The following is a 23,621-nucleotide window of genomic DNA, read 5'->3' on the forward strand; positions in this document are numbered from 1 at the left end:
CGGCAGTGATCAAAAAGGATTTAAACCGTGAATTTCGAATCTCTTGTAAACTCAGAGATATGGATTCAGGCGGCAATTAAATTACCACACGACCTGTTTGTCAAAAAACAGAAGGTACTAATTTGGCCAGGGATTTTTACGCGGGTTGGGTGAGAAAAACACTGATATTATGGATTCGGACGGCACTAAAATCACCGACTTACCCCTGTAAATGTTTAAAATACGACGAGCCCATGAGAAACAATATTAGCGTCCGAATAGGACTTAACTGACAGTAGCCTATGCTTTCACTGGCCTTTAAAAGAGCGTTTTAATTAAATTAATAATATTGTATAATAATATAATTTAAAAAAATAATCAGTGTAATGACAATTTTATTCTTTGCATGAAAACACTTGAATTAGCCTAACTGAACACTGTCTGGGTGTATTAAAACTTCAGAATTATATTCATATAGACCTGCAACAGTGATAAGGTAAAGCTAAGAGTGGTCCAGACCAACCTTACGAAAGTGTGACTTACAAAAGATATACTTAGCGTACGAACGTTTCGGGAACCGTCCCATAAGGTTAAGAGAGAGGTTAAGGAATAGGTTAAGAACTACTTCGAGATAAGAACGCTTTGGGAAACCGGGCCCTGAGTCTTTTGTGTGTCCTAAACCGATGTTCCATACCGTTCACGAGTTCACTCCAGAGTAGTGGTCGACCGATATTTTTTTATTTATTTTTTATGGCTGATGCCGATATCTTAGAGAGCACGGTGGCCGATAGACCAATATAAAGACGATAGTGATTCCCAGCCCTAATATATATATATATATATATATATATATATATATATATATATATATATATATATATATATATATATATAGCCTATATATATTAGGGCTGGGAATCACTGGGTACTTCACGATACGATACGCGATACATTGTTCACGATACCGATAATATCACGATATGGCGATACTGCGATAATCGATATATTATCAGTAATAACTCACAATATATCATGTTTCCTAATTTTTTTTAATTAGGAAAATGAATCTCCATTTATTTTTTTGGATGAAACACAATAACAAAAACAACTTGTGTCTTATCAGTTGCAACAAAACAGTCACAGACACTATTTTTGTTTTGCTCGCAGATGATTTTTTTCACTCGGGAGAAATCGAGTGGAATCGATGATGCTCGCATGGTCGCGGCTCGCAGCGTGTGAGAGGAATTATGAGCCGAGCCGAGCACGTTACGAGCACCCACCGACCTCCCGATAATTTTTAAACATGTTTAAAAAATTTGGGGAGTCGGCCTGATTTTCACCAGCTGTCCCCTATTGCCCTAATCATACACAACCACGTCGATGGGGCTATACCTCAGTGGCAGCATAGACAGTATAAGAAGTGGACAGAGCCATCTCATTGGAACTCAATTGAGACAAGTGAAGGCCATTTTTAGCGATTTTTTAGGACTTCCGTTCCTGACGCGCAGACTCAAACCGACTCAAACAGAGCTTGACGACGTAGACGTGACGTGAGCAACCCGTCTGTCTTCTAGTAGCTGTGCCAAGAGAAATCTGAATCATTCCCTTCCGAAACTTGCAGAGACGGAGAGTGTGAGTAGGAGCTGTCCATGAGCTAGGAGCAGGAGAAACTTTTGCTAGGTATTCTGATGAATTATTTTGTCATTTTGCCTCCACGTCTCCCCGATAGCCCGCGAGCTTCTCCTCCCGTCCATACGGTAATCTCTCTACTGTGCGACAGAGAGTCGCGTGGTTATGACGCAATCGTTAGCCTACTTTTACAAACACTGCTTCTACGGGGCCATAACATAAGCTACAAGGTAATGGAGCATTTTATACAGTGTCGTGTTTCTTTAGAAATAAAAAATGGACAAATGGAGTCTTCAAACGCCTCAGATGTAAAGTTATTCGCTGTCAAAGTGACGCAAAAATGAATGGGAGTCAATGGGATGCTAACGCAAGTAGATTCTCTCTCTCTCTCTCTCTCTCTCTCTCTCTCTCTCTCTCTCTCTCTCTCTCTCTCTCTCATGTTGAAAGGAATGGCTAATGTTCTCTGCTTTTCAACAAATCATTTGCACACACATTTATGTCATTTTTCTATCTGAAGCTTTGCCTGCATGCAACATGACGGTCTCTGTGTTTAGCGCGAAAGCTCACGTGATTGCTGCCGGCTCGGGATAAAATTCGTGCAGGACAGTCGTGCCGTGTACCAGCTGCTTTGACGCGATTATCAGTTAAACTGACTCGCAACGTGCAATATCACGACCTCCCGAGTGTCCGAACTCGCACCGTGTACGCCCGCCCTAACGGCTTTTAAGATCGATACTTGGCAAGAGCGCATCGAGAATCGATCGCGGGAGTAAATATCGCGAGATATCGCCATATCGATATTTTGGCGCACCCCTAATATATATATATATATATATATATATATATATATATATATATATATATATATACTTTATATTTATTTTAATCAATATTTAATAAATTAGAAGTAAATTAGAAAACAAACCTTTAAAATAAACATGTACATACTTTAGATGGCAACTTCTTGAATCTGCAATCCTATTACAGTATTTTTCACAAATAAAGTAATTGTTTAAAAATATATGAATATGTGAATAAAAAGGAAGTAAACACTGTAACAGGGCACTCAGTAATCTGGTAATTTCGTGCGCACTGGTAATCATATTTTTTCGAATAAAGACAAGGTAACGCTAATTTACATACAGCACACAGTGAAAACTATATAAATATGACACAGTGGGCAACAGCATATTTTTAAAGTAAGGATTTAAAGTTTTTCGATCGCGTCTCCTGTTGAAGCTGATCTTCTGTTCGCATTCACTCACTTCGCACGGACCGATCGACATTACTCGCAGTAACACGTTTATGCAGGCTACAAATGCACACTTCACAAGATATCACAGCTGGATTCGATTAAATCTGCAAGGTTTGTGAAATTTATTAGATATTCAGAGATTTGTTTAAATTATGTTGATGCGCATTTGCTGAATGTTGACGGTAAATAAGAAAGTATTTTAGCCTGATTGTTTGCCTTTTCTGTTACAAATAATATAAAAGCAAACGCTTTACTTTTTTGAAAACCATTTACTTTCTTTGTTTACCAGTTCTGTCTAACAAAGTATTAGATATGACTGACAGAGATCGTAAACTAATGAAGACGGAGAATGTGAGTGAGCGCTGTGTGATCAGGCACTGCCGTTCTCTTCTCAGGCACTGAGAACAAAATAAAAGTCCGGAGCGCCGTCAAAATAAAACGTCTCAGTTACTAATGTAACCCTCGTTCCCTGAAGGATGGAACGGGAGATGTTACGACAACGTGACGAGGTAATTGGGATCACTTCAGGGAGCCCTATCATCAGCCAATGAACGTTGGAGTGTGTGAACGTCTTCTGTTCCCTCCTTCAAGGAACGAGGGATACATTAGTAACCGAGACGTTCCCAATCAGTCGCTCACGTTCAACGTTACGTCAGAAGGCTGTGGGACGCCGGGCGAACTGAATCGCACAGCCGAGTCTGATGGTACGGATGAGCTGGGAAGCGCTAGGAAACAAAAGATTCTCCACCCAGCCCTCCACCGGGGGAAGGAGAGGCGCGTTCACCATCTCCTGAAGAGCAGTCTGATCCACCGCTGGGTCGCACGTCTCAGGGTAGTTTGCACCTATGCTTGCCTCCTGGTTTGGCAGCGGCCTGGACGGGCGGGGGCGACTTCCTGTGGCTCTTTCCACGCTGAGGCCTGGGTGATGGCTTCTGCGGTGGCTTAGCAGGAGGGGAGGACACAGCAGGAAGTCGACCTAGGTGACGAGCAGACGGAGGGTCTGCGGACGGGTGGAGGCAGCAGCCATGGCATGGAGGGCGGAAGCAGCCTGTCCACTGGCTCTGTAAGCCTTCGCCGTTTGCCAAAAACCAGACACATCATACCAGGTGTCAAGCACAGTGGTGGAGGAGTAATGATTTGATGATTTTAGAATCTCTGTTTTTTCAGAATTAAGTAGTAGGAAGTTGCTAGTCATCCAGTTTTTTATATCAGTTATGCATTCCGTTAATTTTGTGAATTGGTAAGTTCCGTCAGGGTGTGAAGAAATATATAACTCCGTATCATCAGCAACTTAGGAAAATAGGGCCGCTTAGGGCCGCGAACACGACACCTTTCTAACAGAAAACCCTTAACGTGCCCCGGCCCGCTCATTCGCACAACAACAGTGCCTGGTGGCTCGAGAACGCAAACCTTGAAATAGGTTCCAAGGTGCAAGCCTTGAAAATTTTTAAAACAAAAAGTTATCTCTGCGTAAACTTCAAAAACGCAAACCTGTGAAAATGCTGACGGCATGCACATGCCTATTAAGTGTTTAGTCTATAGGTATGCGCGTTTGAATGTGCGCAGGCGTGTAGTCTTTCTTTAAAAATTGACCTCAACAAATTACTTGATACTGTAGTAGACGGTTGCATAGTTATAATTTTCTCCCTGATATTATCAATCTTGTAAGTAAAGTTCATATAGCCATTACTGCTGTGCTGCTTGGAAACGTCTGTGGTTGAAGCTTTATTTTTCGTTAATTGTCTCAAATAAATACCAGATCTAGCAGTTTTTAAGGCCTCTCTGTACACAATCGTGCTCTCTTTCCATGAAATTCTTCCAGTTGCACTCCATTTTTCTGTCTGCTCTCTTAAGGGCCTGAGTGTGCTCGTTGTACCACGGCGTGAAGTGATGGGTCTAACATATTTGTAACACAGAGTCGGCTTTGCAGCCTTGGCTAAATTAAGTATACACGAGACTAGATAATGATCTGAGATGTCATCACTCTGCTGCAGAATTTCAACGGCATCAACATTGATTCCATGTGATAATATTAGATCTAGAGTATGATTAAGACAGTGAGTAGGTCCTGACACGTGTTGTCTAACTCCAATAGAGTTCAGAATGTCTTTAATTGCCAATCCAGTGCATCTTTTTCATTATCTACATGTATATTAAAATCTCCAACAATTAGGACTTTATCTGCAGCCAGTACTAACTCTGATAGAAAACGTCTCAGGTTACGTATGTAACCCCGGTTCCCTGAGAGGGAATGAGACGCTGCGTCGAGACGCGGTGGGAACGCCCTGCGTGATTGTGTCGTGAAGCACGTGTATAATCAGTCCAATGGAAAGACGAGACGTCATAGGCGGGTGACGTCATCGACCAGGAAGCTATAAAGCACCCCTGCGACAGACCGCGGCAGCTTCTGAAAGCCGAAGCAAGTCGATCACAGGCATGCAGGGAGTATGGCAAGGCGACGCAGCGTCTCGTTCCCTCTCAGGGAACCAGGGTTACATACGTAACCTGAGACGTTCCCTTTCAAGGGAACTTCGAGCTGCGTCGAGACGCGGTGGGAACCCTATACCCACGACGCCATATGACAAATGCCTGTTCTGTATGAAGACCATGCGCATACTAGGAAACAAGCACCCTAGACCCTGGAGTGGAGCCTAGGTCCAAGTCATAAAATCTAACAAATGTATGCGGTGAGGACCTGCCTGCCGCATTACAGATGTCAGAGTGAAACTCCTGATAATAAAGCCTTAGAGGCAGCCATACTCCTGGTAGAATGGGCCGGGACAGCCAAAGGTGAAGGCTGTCCGGCCGCTTCATAAGCAAGTGAGATAGCCTCAACTACTCACTTGCTCATTATCTGTTTAGATGCAGGGCAACCTATCTTAGGTAACCTGAAGCAGACAAATAACTGCTCTTATATATATGCCACAGGGCAGCTCTGTGGACATAAGCATCCAAGAGCCCGGACAGGGCAAAACAGATTAAGTTCTTCCTGATCTGGCTTGTATTAAGGTGGAGGACAGAAGGCCTGCAGCACAAATGACCCACAAATTTAGTAGGAATACAACCCGGCAAAGGGTGAGGAAAGACTATCACCATACCAGGTGCAAATCCAAGTACGTGCAGGCCTCAGCCTCAAGTACCACGGAGAAGATGAAATAAGGATCTCTCGTCAGAGATAACCCAGCAAAGAAACATTCATTGCAGAAATCAAGTACTGTACCATAGGGCAGATAGCAAGATTTCAGAAGGCATTCTCCGCACCAGGCAGAGAACAGTTTCCATTTCAATGCATATTCAGTCTTCTCGTGGAGGGAGCTCTAGACTGGAGTATGGTCTCCACGACCTCAGTCGAGAGACCTGAATCTATGAGCTGGGCCCCCTCAGAGACCGAGCCCACAGTATCCATAACTCTAGATGAGAGTAACTCCCGGGAGCAAAGATATCGGGAAATGCGTACAGGTGTAGCCTCAACCACACCTAATACGTTGCATCCAGTTCAAGCAGAGCTGGATGCATCAGGGAGAACCACATGGGGCTATGCGTTGTATAAACGATGCGAAAGGTAGACTTGAGTTTTGACCGAAGTTCTCCTAAAGGAGCTCCACCACCTTGGGGTGAAGTCCCCATTCCCCGGGCCTCAGCCCCTGCCTCAACAGGATATCTGCTCTGATATACGAGATCATCAGTGTGTTGTCCGGAAGGACAAGCACATGGTGACCTCTCAGGTCTGGCAGGAACGTTGATGGTCCTGCAAAAGACCTTTCGCCGAGCGGCCACTCAAGACCGCCCCCCCATCCCGTGAGGGAAGCATCCGTCGAAAGCGTTACGCGTCGACAAGAAGCCCCCAGCACTGGGCCCTGGGCGAGGAACCAAGGTTTCTTCCACATGACCAAGGCACGAAGGCATCGCCGCGTGACCTTGATCGTGCGAAATGGATTTCCCCTCGGAGAAAACCCCTTGATCCTGAGCCACCACTGCAAAGGTCTCATGTACAAAAGGCCAAAAGTGATTACGTTGGACGCAGCTGCCATGAGCCCCAACAGTCTCTGAAACTGTTTCACAGTGAGTGACTGGCCTAGTTTTACCCCCTTTACGGCTGTGAGAATCGCAGAAATACGTGCAGGAGACAGACGTGCTTGCATTATTGTCGAATCCCATAAAACACCCAGAAAAGTGGTCCTCTGAGCTGGGAGGAGCACACTCTTCTTGGCGTTGAGCCACAACCCCAACCTCTTTATGTGAGACAGAACGACATCTCGATGCCGAACTGCCAACTGCTCGGACTGAGCTAAAATCAACCAATCGTCGATAAAGTATAATACGCGAATGCCCTGGAGTCTCAGAGGAGCCAGAGCTGCATCCACGCATTTTGTAAAGATGCGGGGTGATAAACCTAGGCCGAAGGGAAGAACCCAATACTGGTATGCTTCGCCCCCGAAAGCAAACCTCAGGAACCTCCTGTGATGAGGATGGATAGATAAGTAAGCGTCCTTCAAGTCTATTGTGACAAACCAGTCCTCGGACTGAATCTGTGACAATCATTTTAGCGTATAGCATACTTTGAACTTGAGATTCTGAAACCTGCTGTTTAATTGACGCAGGTCTAGAATAGGACGCAACCCCTCATCCTCTTTCGGAGCAATGAAGTAACGGCTGTAAAACCCTGACTGTCTGCTGGGAGAAGAAACCCCTTCTATAGCTCCTTTTGCAGAAGTGTCAGTACTTCCTGCTCCATAACCAGAGCCTGCTCGGGGTCCACCACTGTGGGGAGGACCTCTAGAAATCTGTGCGGACGAGAACCGAACTGAATTCTGAAACCCTTTTCTAAAGTGTGCAGGACCCACTGAGAAATATATGGCAGTAGTTTCCACGCTGCCAGAAATTCTACTAGGAGAACCAGTCTCTCGAGACTGGCCTCTGGATTTGGTTGAACAGTCACTTTGGTGCCCTGAAGCGGCAAACCGGCAGGGAACAACCAAACTGACCGTTCTACGCCCCTCCTCGGAGGATCGTATGGGGACGCTGACACGTCGGTGCCCTGAACGGAGAACCGGCAGGGAACAACCGAACTGGCAGCGCTGCGACCCTCCTCAGAGAGTCGCACCCCAGAGGGTGCCGAGGAGAAACGATTTCTCAAAACCGTCCCTGCCCCGGAGGAACCTTCAGAAGCCTGATAGCCTCAGCGTCAGGACTTCTTGTCTAAGTTTTAATAGAGATAACGACAGTCCTCAGATCTTGCCTACCTCTAACTAGCTTTGTTCCTACGACCCTCCTCGGAGGATCGCTGGAAAAAAGCAGGCACCTCGGCGCCCTGAAACAGCGAACCGGCAGGGAAACCGAAATGACTGCTCTACGACCCTCCTCGGAGGATCGTTTGGGGACGCTGACACCTCGGTGTCCTGAAACGGCGAACCGGCAGAAAAACCGAACTGGCAGCGTTGCGACCCTCCTCAGAGAGTCGCACCCCAGAGGGCGCCGAGGAGAAACGATTTCTCAAAACCGTCCCTGCCCCGGAGGAACCTTCAGAAGCCTGATAGCCTCATCGTCAGGACTTCTTGTCTAAGTTTTATTAGAGATAACGACAGTCCTCAGATTTAATAGAGATAACGACAGTCCTCAGATCTTGCCTACCTCTAACTAGCTTTGTTCCTACGACCCTCCTCGGAGGATTGCTGGAAAAAAGCAGGCACCTCGGCGCCCTGAAACAGCGAACCGGCAGGGAAACCGAAATGACTGCTCTACGACCCTCCTCGGAGGATCGTTTGGGGACGCTGACACCTCGGTGTCCTGAAACGGCGAACCGGCAGAAAAACCGAACTGGCAGCGTTGCGACCCTCCTCAGAGAGTCGCACCCCAGAGGGCGCCGAGGAGAAACGATTTCTCAAAACCGTCCCTGCCCCGGAGGAACCTTCAGAAGCCTGATAGCCTCATCGTCAGGACTTCTTGTCTAAGTTTTATTAGAGATAACGACAGTCCTCAGATCTTGCCTACCTCTAACTAGCTTTGTTCCTACGACCCTCCTCGGAGGATCGTTGGAAAAAGCAGGCACCTCAGCGCCCTGAAACGGCGAACCGGCAGGGAAACCGAACTGACTGCTCTAGGTCCCTCCTCGGAGGATCGTTTGGGGACGCTGACACCTCGGTGTCCTGAAACGGCGAACCGGCAGGAAAACCAAACAGCCAGCGTTGCGACCCTCCTCAGAGAGTCGCACCCCAGAGGGCGCCGAGGAGAAACAATTTCTCAAAACTGTCCCTACCCCGGAGGGGACCACCCTCAGATGCCTGCCGCCTCGGCGTCAGGGCTTCTTCCATTTTTAGCTATTTTAGAGATAAAACAGTCCTCAGATCTTGCATATCTCTAACTGGCTAGACTGTGACCGCCACCCAGGTCCCCATCGATTGTGGATGAGCCCGAATGGCGAATCTTTGTTTTGCCGCACTCTATGCTGCGAGGAGCTTAAGTATGCTGAGACTGCTCCCGCCCAGCAGTCTCAGGAACGTTAGATCGGTGAGGAAGAAACCTTTGGAACGCCGCTGAAGAGTTTATTTCGTCGATTTTTTTTAAAGCGGAGCGTCCAGAAGAAAAGACATATTTTATCCTAATTTTTCTTTACATCAGAAAAACGATATATATATATATATATATATATATATATATATATATATATATGAAGGCACAGAAGCTGCAGCGGTCTGTCGCAGGGGTGCTTTATAGCTTCCTGGTCGATGACGTCACCCGCCTATGACGTCTTGTCTTTCCATTGGACTGATTATACACGTGCTTCACGACGCAATCACGCAGGGCGTTCCCACCGCGTCTCGACGCAGCTCGAAGTTCCCTTGAAAGGGAATCAGCAAATTCTTTGATAATGTCTGTATGGTGCCCTGGTGGCCTGTAGACAGTGGCCAGCACAAATCTCAAACGTGATTGATCATTTACACTAGATAGTGTTACATTAAGCACCAACACTTTAAAAGAATTATATTTGAAACAAGCCTTCTCAGTAATTCTGAAGATATTACTATAAATTACAGCAACATGGTGTACATGCTATTTGCTTGGCCTCACCTCAATGTAATCTCAGTTCACTAACCATTATATAACCAGTCTAAACGAGTATCTCTTTATTTAAGTGCAGACAACTTCTCATCATCTCCAACCACAGGCACACCACAGAATCAATCAGCTAATGTGTACATAAATGAGAATAAAGTACTGAGCAAAAGGCCATGTGTTCTCTGCTCCATCATACATTTATTAAGATCAGTTGAACAATTGATGCCACACTGCAAGTTAAGAGGCTACAAATGGACATTTTTAATGCCGCTGTAATTTTTTGTTTATTTTAAAATCAAGTCTCCAGATATTCAAAAAGCTTGTAGAATATTATTATAAATTTTCTAAGGTTTGATATTTCCCTGAACAGATTTGCACCCTTTTTTAAAACTTTTTACTCCTGTGTGTCCATTCCTAACCAAAATTAGCTTCTCAGACCATTTCAGAACAAGCTTCACCAAAGACACTTATTTTTATTGTTGTTGTGTTACAAAGAAATGTGATTGTGAAGATGCAAAACAGTCTGTCATTATTTTGGAAAAGATTTAAATGACACTAAATATGTTATTATTGCCACATCAAACTGATGATACCATGTAAATCAAGTAGTTGAGACTATTTGGCTAAAAAAAAAAAATACTAAAAAACTAGCTGTCACTTGGTGTTGCTATAATATTTTGAATAATAATGATCTATAATATCAGTGTAGTTCCATACATTGATTTACTTTTATAATTTGTTTTTAAAAGACTATTAAAATGTATGGGAAGCTAAAATGTTTACATTGGCTTAACAAATATATTTGAATCGTTCTTCATTAGGGTCACAGCGCAGAGAACACAGGAAGCAGTCTAAGTCACGTCAGCCCTCTCAGCTGCATGTTAACCAGGTGACAATGTTGTATATGTTTTATATATGTTATGTGTGTGTGTGTGTGTGTGTGTGTGTGTGTGTGTGTGTGTGTGTGTGTGTGTGTGTGTGTGTGTGTGTGTGTACATAGTAGTCAACATTTGAAGAGGATCAAAACCTTTCATCAAAGTTATACATCAATTTTGAACAATACCCGGTCTTGTCTTAGGACAACTTTTTTGATCCACTTCAAATGTTGACTACTGTATATACATACATATAAATGTGTGTGTGTGTATATATATATATATATATATATATATATATATATATATACACTGAACAAAATTATAAACACAGCACATTTGCTTTTGCCCCTTTTTTTCATGAGCTGAACTCAAAGTCCTAAGACTTTTTCACAAAAGGCCTATTTCTCTCAAATATTGTTCACAAATCTGTCTAAATCTGTGTCAAGATGCTGGTTAGACAGCATGATTATTGTACAGGTGTGCCTTAGGCTGGCCACAATAAAAGGCCACATTTTAGGCCACAAAAGGACATTTTCACTTACAATGTACTCACTTTTGTTGCCATTTAGACATTAATGGCTGTGTGTTGAGTTATTTTGAGGGGACAGCAAATTTACACTGTTATACAAGCTGTACACTCACTACTTTGCATTGTAGCAAAGTGTAATTTCTTCAGTGTTGTACCATGAAAAGATATAATAAAATATTTACACAAATGTGAGGGGTGTACTCACTTTTGTGAGATACTGTATGTGTATATATATATATATATATATATATATATATATATATATATATATATATATATATATATATATACCAACTGTAAACAAGAAGCAGTAAAATAAGTAGTAAAGTCTGATGTTTTTCATAGGATTGAATGTTTTGCATTGTTGCTGCTTGTGAAATATGTAAATTTTTGTATGGGGTCCCATGCTGCTGAAAGTGAGAAACAAACAAATGAGAATTAGTTTTAGAAACAAACAAATATATTTTTTTTTTTACACATCTCATTTTACTGCCTTCTTATCAGAAATATTGACAGCCAAAGATAATTTGCTTATGTTTCAAGCCCATTGTTACATGAATACACTCCAAGTATCAAGTATTTGGTGATTTGATGACAGCATAATTGCCTCATTACCAGATAACGTTATCCTGTTGTATTTCAACCTTACTGACCACATTTGTTGTCACTGCCATACTGTATAAAGGCAAGAATAAAATCTCTCCTATTTTTTAAGCTATGTGAATAGCTTATGTGGTCCACCTTTGTGGTCAGATTCTGTTATGCAGCTTTCCAAATAGTCAGATTCTCACAAAGAAAACTTTTCACGCAATTGGTTTAGATCAGTACAACATGACTAAAACAAGTTAATTTTAACAAATATGTTTTGTTGTACAGTCTCAAACTTAAATTACTGTGTCCTACTAACTAGTAGCACATAGCATTATAAAAAACAATTCCATTTATTATTACATATAACGTATAGGATGAGCAATTAAAAGAGACTGTTCTCAGTACTGACATTAGAAGTCATTGCTCATTGAGTGAAGCAGCACACACGGTTAACATCATAAGGCTGACCACAGCTTATTTACAAGCACACTCTTCAACACAATGATCAAAACCTCAAAAACATAACAGAAACTCTACTAAAGCTCCAACATAACAAAACGTCTCGGTTGCTTATGTAACCTTGGTTCCCTGAGTAGGGAACGAGACATTGCGATACCAATATGGAAATACCTTCGGTGTGACAAATGTCAGAAACCCTTATACCATCCCGCCACTTTGATTGGCCAATACCGTTTAGCACCGCCCCAAGAATACGTCACGTATGCTTCATATCAGCGTGCTGCGCGGTATTTCATCAGATTTCCATGACGAAGGAAGAACTAATTGAAAAGTATGGGAAGGCCGGCATCGCAGTGTCTCGTTCCCTACTCGGGGAACTAAGGTTACATACGTAACCGAGACGTTTCCCTTTCATCCCTTTCCCGTTCTCTTGACACTGCGATACCGTCGCTATGGGAACAATATACCATAACACCCTTAAACGTACCTGAGAATAGCTGGAAGACCGAGGAAAGAGTCCGCTCAAGCAGATAAGACCTGGGAGCCAGGAGCCATCCTCAAATCCAGACCGTAGAACTTGATAAAGGTGTTTGGAGAGGACCATTCTGCCGCTACACAAATATCCTCCAAAGAAGTGCCTCTAAAAAGAGCCTGAGAAGAAGCCATTCCTCTGGTGGAATGAGCACGCACACCCAGAGGCTAAGCTAAACCACGCGTCTCATAAACCGCTGACATAGCCTCGATTACCCAATAAGACATTCACTTGTGACGGCAGCTCCTTTGTTTTTACCACCAAAACACTCAAACAATTGCTCCGATCTACGCCACTGGGCTGAGCGGTCGACATAGATTTTCAACGCCCTCACCGGGCAGAGACCGAGAGGCCGTGCATCACTCCCAGTCTCCGAGTCAAGAGGGGGAAAAGCCTCCAAGACCACTTGCTGGGAATGAAAAGGGGTTGACACAACCTTAGGAACATACCCTGGCCTAGGTCGCAGCATGACTTTAACCAGCCCCGGGGCAATGAACTGGGTCCAGGATGTGTGGGCTGCACCAAGAGGCGAATAGCCTCCATTTAAAAGCATACAGGCACCTCGTAGAGGGTCTGGTCTGAAGAGGAACTCCCAAGGAGGGCCGACTAACAGACTGACCAGGTCTGAAAACCATATCTGAGTGGACTAGAACGGGGCCACCAGCAACAGATGTCCCACTTTGGCCGTTCGTACTCTGAGGAGAGCCGCTTAGAGTAATCAAATCGGTGGGAAGGCATAAAGCCTGGCCCTGGGCCACTCCTGAACCAGAGCATCCAGTCCCAGAGGTGACGGAGAAGACGGGGAGAACCATAGCGGGTCAGAGTTTGAGCAGGCTCGCTGTGTCATTCTAGCCCCAGCTTGTCTACAGCATGAGTAACCACCTCTAACAACCCGTTGTATGACGGAGAAGTGTGTTTCTCCTTTCCGCTCGGATGGAGAGAGCTACACAAATCGCCTATAAGCTCCTCAGAATCAGAGGACAGCACGTCATCATCAAAAGGGCCACAGCAAAAAGAAATTGAGTCACAAGCTTCTGGGACAAGGGTCCACGCCGTACTCTTCTGCAAACAAACGGCTCGGGGAAAGAGTGAGAAAGGGAAAATATTCCGTCTGCTCACTCTCCATGTGCTCCGGCTCGTAAATCGTCACCCCAAACATCCATCTCTTCCAGCGCTTCGGCAACCGCAGAAACGGAGAGGTGGGGCTTAGCCTTCTTTCCTCATAAAACTGCAAAGCCTAGAGCGCAAAACTTTTAGGCGCAGACTATCACAGTGTCGACAGTCGGGCCGTTAAGTGCCGCCTGAGCATGATTAAGGCCCAAACATTGCACGCACCTGTTGTGTCTCCTCCTGCGATGAACCTGTCGCACGGTATGAAACATACGTGACGTATTCTTGGGGTGGTGCTAAGCGCTACTGGCCAATCAAATTGGCGTGATGGTATAAGGGCTTCAGACATTCGTCACACTGAAGGTGTAACCATTTCAGTCGTATCCGACTCTTGGTGATTCTATGAGCCATCTCTTGCCATACACGAGAGACTGTCCATGAATTTTCTTGGCAATGATTTTTCCAGGGTAAGTCACCAGGTCTTTCCTCAACCCTCCCCATTACACGGTTTGGGACAATTTAGCGTTTCCAATTTACCTATACTGCACTTTTTTTTTTTTTTTTTTTTTTGGTTTGTTTGGGTGAAACCCACTTTGATGCAGGGAGAACATGCAAAATCCACACATAGAGGACTCCTGGCTCAGTCGGGGCTCGACAACGCTACCCACTGAGCGACCGTGCCAATGAATTTCATTTGTGACAAAATGCTCAAAAATAATGTTGCTTCAGCTATTTTCACAAAGCAATTTGAACAAGAAGATTTTTTTATTTGCAAACATACCTTGACCAATAATTTTTTGTCGTTTTTTTCATTATTATTGTGATCAATAATATTTTTTGCATTTACCAAGGGTCCTTTTCATTCAGGAACAATAATCCAAAAGGTGATGACACTGATCCTCAGGAGAGAAGACAAAGGGAAAGAGATATGAGACAGAGGTAAGAAATATGATTCTGAATAACAAATAAAAGTTGGGGACATTTAATATTCAACAATTTTATTGATCTGCCTGCATTGACACCATTATATGAGAACTGAACTGAGCTGGACGATGACATCACGGTTTTCACCAGAGCGGCTATATATATAAATTAACTTAATAACTTTTTTACAACAAAAATTAACCATCACTGAACTTAAGCTGGACTATGACGCTATTTTCTTCTAGAAACAAACTTTGTTGCATTATTTTCCTGTTATCACTGTAAAGTCCGCGGCGCCCAACTACGACTTAGGATGCTGTTTAAAATCCTGCCTTGCCATAGAGCGCCATTTACATAGTTTTATACTAAATTTACATTATATTTGTCTCAAATCGTCATTAATGTACATACTGACTTCACCCTGTGCTCCAAGATACATTTAGTTTTACATTCATTTACAGAAATCAGCTGATGTTATCGGATTTTCAGGTGAGATTCTCGATTATTCAGTTAATGTAAAGTGTTCAGACTGCAGACTTAGCAACGATTGTATTTAATTGTACAGTACAATCATAACATAGTACAGACATTATCTTCATTTCATAATGTCCTTAAAAATAACAATATTGCTGGCCATAAACTGAGAATGTGCGTGTGCGGTGTGTGATACCTTGAGTTAAATTTACTCATACTTTACACCACTGGTGATAAATGATGGAGAAACTATGTAGCCGATCCTAACAATACCTCATGTCTTAGTTTGTTTATTGTGTTACAGAGCCTTGCCCTCAGCTGACCTCTCATTAACCTCTATTCCTTTAACTGGAGATAAACAGACTGATGCCGAGATACAGGCTTTCATCAGAGCCAGACACAACCTGCTCAACAGCACAGGTATTATTAATTTATTCATACACACACAAACACAGACCTAAGGAAACATTTTAAATATTAAAGAGAAAGAAAGTAGATGAAGTAAGTCTTAACTTTAAGTTGAACAGGTTTGGGCATTAATAGCTGCTTTTCCACTGTCGGGCCAGTACAAACAGGGCTTTCAATGGGCCGGGCTGGGCTAATAGCCTCGGACATGCCTCTCTGGAATGTCACAAAAACCCATAATTTCCCAAACAAATGGAAGTTTTATCAAAAAATGTATCAGAAAGAAATCACTGAAAACTAGCGAGATCGCAAAACGAACATGATAAAACAGTTTGATAAAACAGATAAAACAACCACAATTTTTGTTGGTTGCCTAAAGATTTAAAGGGGACATATCATGAAAATCTGACTTTTTCCATGTTTAAGTACTATAATCAGGTCCGTACAAAACCGTACTTAGCTAAATATGGATATCAGACAGTCTGGTATAAAGAGACAAGACATACTGACAAATACAATAAAAACACAATTGTGATAGCCTATATGATTTGTCTGATTTCTTAAAGCGGTCGTATTTACCACGTTAACTATGGTAATGGTTTGCTAGTGTGACCACCCGTCCCGCTTTGCGTTTTACCGCACAGCATTTTCACCCCTTGTCCCGCACGTCGCATATTGAGAATATGTCCCGCATTTTCATCGGTCTATTGGTTTTTAATTATTATATTAAGAAAACGTGCATGCGTTAAGAAAGCATTTTATTTATTATTTTTGCGGTGTAGTTTTTCACCTATAGGCTATTTAACAGCGCTTTGTCAGAAGTACAAACACAACAGCCTTTTTTAAAATCCTATCCAATGGTTGAAAAGAAAGGAGTAAACACGGTCACTAGTAGGTTGTGACAGCTGTCAATCAAAATGTGGACCGGTGATTCGTTCCGTGTGTTTCCTGTCAGAAAACAAATGGATAATTCGGTCAATTAAAATGAACTTAATTGTTAAATAACTAAATAATTAATAATTAATTAAATTAAACTATTTAATTTAACATAATTTATCAACTTGTTGCCTGCTGTGGTTGTTTTAATTCACCTCCTTTCTAAAAATATGAACGTTTTTGGTTTAATATATTCTTAATATATAAGACTGTCAATTATCTAATTTCATGTTGTTTTATATTTTATTTGTTCATTGTTTATTTTGTTGGATTTTAATTGGACTTGGTCAGAACTGTTTATAAAATAGTTATCTGCATGATGCCTGCTGCCTTTGGGCTCAGTGATGTTGAATTCAAATGACATGTTAAATAAAGACATGTTATATTACATTGTGATGTAGGCTAATGGTGTTTTCTGGAAGGGACTAAAGAACAAAGAATTTTTATCAGCTGAAAGGCAGAATTCAAATGTTTTTATTAAAGACATTATATAATATAATAATAATTAAAACTAACAAAAAAGTCCATCTTTAAAGATAATCAGTCTGAAGGGTGCAGAAACACAGGGGTGGTTTATGTTTTAGTGTTGGTAAAATGTCCCACATTGTCCCACACAAACTTAAATCGTCCCACATTTGGTTTGTTTGATGGTGGTCACCCTATGGTTAGCGCATTGCTGACTATGTCTGAACATAGCGCATTCTGCCTTATACGGTGATCAGAATCGACATCGGATCACAAACAGAAGTTATTTCAAACACAAGTTATTTCAAACACTCGCTGCTGTCTGAAAGAGAGTTTTGAGATAAAAGTATTTTAAAAGTATTTAATGCTGATGATAGCTGGTATATGAAATCATCCGGCGCTGCCGTCTCCTGACTCAGGTAAACTCCTCCTCTTTTCACAACCACTCCTCAAGCCCGAGCTAAACCAAGGTATGGACCAAGGTATTCGGCGGGCCAAAAAACCCTGGCCGTTGGCCCAAAGGAAGCTTCGACGCGGCCCGATCAAGCCCCGGAAGTGACAGTGGAAACGTGACTGGCCCTGGCACAACTAGCACGCCCGCTTTGAGTCCAACAGTGGAAATGTGGCTTTTGACATAGTGAACAGCAGGCAAACCAGATGGCAACACCTTTCCACACCTTGTGTGGAAAAGTTTCACTTGCATTGGATCAGGTTTCTGTGGACAACACAAACAGATGCCAAAAACAGATGCTCAAGCTAGTTTATTTCCACTGTAAGGCAACCCAGCACAATCAGTGGAAGACATCGCTGCTCTGACTCATGAAGGTTCTTCTCAATATTAGTCCAGAGAAACAACAGTTTATCTTTCCATAAGATATTGTGTAACTGCAATAATAACATCCAACTCAATCACTTTTTCAATTTATCAATCTTATGCACTGGCAGCACAGATTTTTGATCGACGACCTGACAAAAATCAACCTGACATTGCCTAATCAAAGAAGGGCAGATGCGAAGAGTCAGTCAGACCGGTGAAGGTCGAGCTAGAGAAACAGTCCATTCAACGACCAAATCTAGATAGGAAGAGACAGACGAGACAGTCGAGAAAGTTATTATCAGGAGACAATCGACATAGATGAGGTAGATCAGGACTAAGGTCAGAGATGAGTGGAGATCAGATCTAGGTAGACGAACAGTGCCAGAGGTTAAACCAAGAGCCAGAAGCAAGGACAAGTCTTAGGCAAAATCCTTGCCAATGTTAAGTCCGCCGAGCAGACATCGTACACCCGATCGATTAAAAAAGGTGAATTTGACACCTCATTCATGGTTGTACGACAAACAGTGTGGGACAAGGTAGAAAATTATTACATTTGTTTGGAAAAAGAAGATGAAGAAGAACTAGACGTAAATTTTCTGAAGAAAATGTGATAGACTAGACGGATTTCAGAAAAATGGCCTTCTATAAGAAGTGAGGAGCATTTATGGGTACAAGTCGGGAACCGGCCTACATTACATATTTCAAGGGTGCTGAGTCCAAAAAAACTGGTTCCCAAGTGAAATTTTGAGTTTTTGACCTTCTAATTTGCATATCAAAATGGCCGCCAAATTGCCTATCTTGCTCAGTCGTTGGACCATTTTCCCCTATTTTTTTTGTAAGTAGGCAATCAAGATGAGGAAATTAAGTTTCTAGATCGATAGTCAAGGGTCAGAGCAAAGATATAATGGAGGCTCACTGCCTTTTTTATGTATATATATGCAAAATACCAACTTTTAAGGTGAAATTAAGCATTATTTGTGTCATTTTTTAAGGCCGACATACATATTCAATCAATATCACTCTTAAATGTTCCCAGTGTATATATGATATGTGATGTATTCCATATTACATAATAACTAAGAAAAACACCATTGCAAGTTGTCTGATATTTAATTTTTTTATGCAAATTAAGCATTTGTTCTCTAAATTCTAAGACGGGAAAAACCCAGGTGAATAGGGAAAAAATCAAAAAGAGACCACCATGAAACTTCCCAAGTTGAATATTTAGATCAGGACATAGCATGGTCAGTCCCATCTCTGAGGACCCTTTGCCTGAGGTGAATGTAACCGCAAAGAGGATCATAACAGTTTCACACGCTTTGGTAAATTTCCTGTTTTTAAAAAAAAAATTTAGACAAACAATGTCAATATTGCTTAGTTATTGATTGAACTTCTTACCCTATTTATCCAAAATGATACTTTTTCAACCATAGTGGGTCAAAATTTAGGGCCATATGATTTCCTCGATCACGGAATCGCGGACGGAATTGCGGAGGCGGAATCTAGTTTTAACATGGAATTTCGCAGAATTGTACATATTTGTAATGGAGTACCGGTACTCACTAACGTTTATAGGCTCGGCTGCTCTCAGACGCTTCCATGTCTCTGAATGGCAACTGCAGCAGCCTACTAGTGAGCCCTGCGTGACGTCACGCCCAATGAGGGCGCTTTGCGCCCTCCATGCGCCTCAGCCCACCAGAATGGGTGTGGCTAGCGTGTATAAAAGAGGCTGAAAGGCTGAAATTCTGGTTTTCATAGACTGAAGCGAATAAGCTCATGGCGCGACACGGCAGGTTACGCAATACTCGTTCCCTCTTCTAGAGAGAACTGAGGCCACGTTAGGTAACCGAGTATGTTCTCTTACGAGAGGTTCTCTCGTATTGCGTAAGTTGCTTACGCTACGGGAACCCCTTGTCAATGCCGTGCGCGCCGAGCATCCACTGCATGAGTCCCAGTGGAGCCCGGGGAACACAACATGCGGGAACAGGCAGCCAGCAACGCCGGCCAGCACATGTCATAAGCACTTCATAGGAATACAGAGCGGCTCTGCCGGTCTATGTATAAGCATGGAGAATGTGGCCAGCAGCGCGGGCCGGCACAGTACATAAGCACATCATAGGGAGAATATAGAGCGGCTTCACCTGGTCTATGTATAGAGAGTATAACCCCTAGCGCAGCTGAGTGGAGAATAGGCGGCCAGCAACACAGGCCAGCACCAGTGCACAAGCGCGTGATGGGGAAAATACAGAGTGGCTCCACCGGTCTGTATATAGAGAATCTCATTCCTTAGTGCAGCTCACCAGAAAAGCTAGTAGTACACGAAAGTAGTCTGCACATGAACGACTGGGCAGAACATACATATCACTTAAACTGATATCAGTTTAGCCTGCAAGGCGGGAACTTCCAGGTTATAAAATCTCACGAATGTAGAGGGGGAGGCCCAGCCTGCCACCATACAAATGTTGTGAATAGAAATCCCGCTGGACCAAGCCCACGATGAGGCTATGCCTCTAGTGGAATGGGCTCTGATGCCCAAAGGGCACTGCAGGTGTTTGGACGCATAAGCTGCTGCAATAGCGTCCACTATCCATCTGGACAGGCTCTGTTTCGAGGTGGCGAGACCCCTGGTGCACCCACCAAACGAAACAAAGAGCTGGAGCTGCTCAGATTGCCTAAAGGCGGCGGAGCGTGTGATGTAAACTCTCAGCGCCCTGACGGGGCATAAGAGGTTATCACTGTCCTCACTATCGGATGCTGGCAGTGCTGACAGGGAGATGATCTGCGCCCTAAAGGGAGTGCCAATCGCTTTGGGGACGTACCCGTGTCTCGGTTTGAGGATGACTTTGGAGTCATTTGGTCCGAATTCGAGACATGCGGGGCTAACAGACAGTGCATGTAGATCCCCCACGCGTTTTACTGACGACAGACCTGTCAGAAAACGGTTTTGAGCGAAAGGTATTTCAGATCCACAGATTATAGCGGTTCAAAGGGAAACGCTTTCAGGGCCTCTAGGACCAGAGAAAGATCCCAAATAGGAACTGAGGGGGACCGCGGGGGGTTCACCATCCTGGCTCCTCTAAGGAAGCGAATGATAAGCTCGCTCCTTCCTATTGCGCGAACGCTGCAATAGCCGCCACATACACTTTGAGCGTGGAGGGGGACCCGCACTTGTTCAACAGCTCTTGTAGGAAGGAGAGCACCCATGAAACCCCACGTGTGTGTGGATCCAGGCTCTTAGTAGCGCACCATTTGGAGAACACTGACCATTTAGACGCATAGAGCCTTCACATGGAAGGAGCTCTAGACCGCGTGATCGTGTTTACGACCCCTTCTGGCAAATCAACGGGTATCCATTAATTATCCAGGCATGCATGCTTGATAGAGAAGATCTTTCCTCACTGGGATCGGCCATGGGGCTGAGTGCGACAGCCTAACTAGCTCTGGGTACCAGATTTGGTTCTCCCATCACGGGGCTATGAGGAGCACTGAGTGGCGCGTTTCCCTGATCCTCTTGATTACCTGTGGTAACAGCGAGATCGGAGGGAAAGCATACAGAGGGCGGCTGGGCCAGGTTTGGGACAGCACGTCCTCGCTCTTTGAGAAAAACGTCGGGCAGTGAGCGTTGTCTTTTGACCCAAAAAGGTTGACTTCCGCCCTGCCAAACAGGTGCCACAGTAGCTGGACTGTCTGGGGGTGCAGGAACCATTCTCCCGGGGGAATGTTGTCTCTGGACAGTCTGTCTGGACCGACATTCAGGTGGCCTGGCACGTGCACGGCTCCCAGATTCCTGGATCTGACACCACCCTGTCGGTTCACGTAGGACACCATGGATATGTTGTCTGAGCGGACTAGCACATGGTGGTCCCGTATATGTGGGAGGAAGCGCTTGAGCGCGTTCTCGATCACTATTATCTCCAAACAGTTTATGTGGAGGCATTTCTCCTGGTCTGACCACAGACCAAAGACCGGTTTGCCCTCGAAAAGAGCGCCCCAACCTAAGTTGGATGCTTCCGTCGAGATAACTTTTCGGTGCGAGACGGCTCCCATTGTCACTCCCCGCTGCAGTCGAATGCCGCCGGACGCCCAGGCTCGGTGAGGCACTCGAGCGTTCAACCAGCGTTGTAGTGGGCGCATACGCAGTAGACCCAGCTGAAGCACTGCTGCAGCTGATGCCATACAACCCAGCATCCTCTGAAATGTTTTTAGAGGTGCGGCGCTGCCCAACTGGAAAGACGCGGCCAGGCGTCGGATAGTGTCGACAGCCGGGCCGTCATTGCCACAGAGTCCAGTTCCAAACCCAGAAAAGAGGTTGACTGACTGGGCAGTAATGAGCTTTTGGTCCAGTTGACCGTGAGAGCCAGGCTTTCCAGGTGGCTGAGAAGCACTGTTCTGTGAGAGATAAGTTCTTCCTCTGACTGTGCTAGAATCAGCCAATCGTCCAAATAGTTCAAAATCCGCATGCCCTGACCTCTCAGGGGAGCGAAAGCCGTGTCCATGCACTTCGTGAATGTACAGGGTGCTAAAGACAGGCCGAACGGCAGAACGGTGTACTGATATACCTGACCGTTGAAGGCGAATCTCAAGAATGGCCTGTGACAGGGTATTATCTGAATCTGAAAGTAAGCGTCTTTCAGATCGAGGGGAAATAAACCAGTCCCTCGGGCGAATCTGCGCAAGGATCTGTCTGGTTGTGAGCATTTTGAACGGTCTTTTTATAAGAGCTTTGTTCAAATATCTCAGATCTAAAATCGTTCTGAGAGCTCCGTCCTTCTTGGGCACGAGGAAGTAACCGCTGTAAAAGCCTGACTCACTCAGAGAAGGGTGTACCGGTTCTATGGCCCCTTTGCACAGAAGTTTCGCTATTCCTGCACAAAGTAGGTGTGCTACTTCCCCATTCACTCTCGTCTCGGTTCGCGTTCGAAAGCGCGGGGGACGGCGAGCGAACTGCAATTAATAGCCCTCTCTTACTGTGCTCAGCACCCATTCTGACGCACCTGGAATAGCTTCCCACACTTTCGCACGTACGGCTAGGGGCAGAATGGCCTCCGGGCTCCGATTGCCGCATTCTGCGGGCTCGAGAACCTGATTCGGAGGCGCGGGCGCAGTGTGTGCACTCTCGGTGCTTGAATACGGCGGCTCGCAGACAGCAATTGTTGGCTGTTTTACGCACGATGTCCCGGAGGAAGTTACAAGGTGTTTTTTTTCCCTATTCACCTGGGTTTTCCCCGTCTTAGAATTTAGAGGACAAATGCTTAATTTGCATAAAAAAAAAAAATCTCAGACAACTTGCAATGGTGTTTTTCATAGTTATTATGTAATATGGAATACATCACATATCATATATACACTGGGAACATTTAAGAGTGATATTGATTGAATATGTATGTCGGCCTTAAAAAATGACACAAATAATGCTTAATTTCACCTTAAAAGTAGGTATTTTGCATATATATATACATAAAAAAGGCAGTGAGCCTCCATTATATCTTTGCTCTGACACTTGACTATCGATCTAGAAACTTAGGGCGCTTTCACACTGGCAGTTTAGTGCGGACCGGGGCACGGTTGCTCCCGAACCGTGG

At 44.1% G+C, this 23,621-nt stretch overlaps 1 protein-coding gene across 4 annotated transcripts in view; it reads left to right on the forward strand.

Annotated features, from left to right (window-relative positions):
• Window positions 1–23,621, forward strand: part of kif6 (kinesin family member 6) — a 166,574-nt gene that overhangs the window by 134,256 nt on the left and 8,697 nt on the right. For 2 of the 4 annotated variants that reach the window (XM_082143467.1, XM_082143468.1), the window contains 3 exons: window positions 10,741–10,808; window positions 14,886–14,957; window positions 15,721–15,836. In XM_082143467.1, coding sequence (XP_081999593.1) covers window positions 10,741–10,808; window positions 14,886–14,957; window positions 15,721–15,836 — 256 coding nt within the window. Of the gene's footprint in view, window positions 1–10,740; window positions 10,809–14,869; window positions 14,958–15,720; window positions 15,837–23,621 lie in introns of those variants that run through there. The other 2 variants (XR_014199205.1, XR_014199206.1) reach the window with 2 other exon arrangements.

This window comes from Leuciscus leuciscus (assembly GCF_965113295.1).
Source record: "Leuciscus leuciscus genome assembly, chromosome: 17".
Taxonomy (NCBI): domain Eukaryota; kingdom Metazoa; phylum Chordata; class Actinopteri; order Cypriniformes; family Leuciscidae; genus Leuciscus; species Leuciscus leuciscus.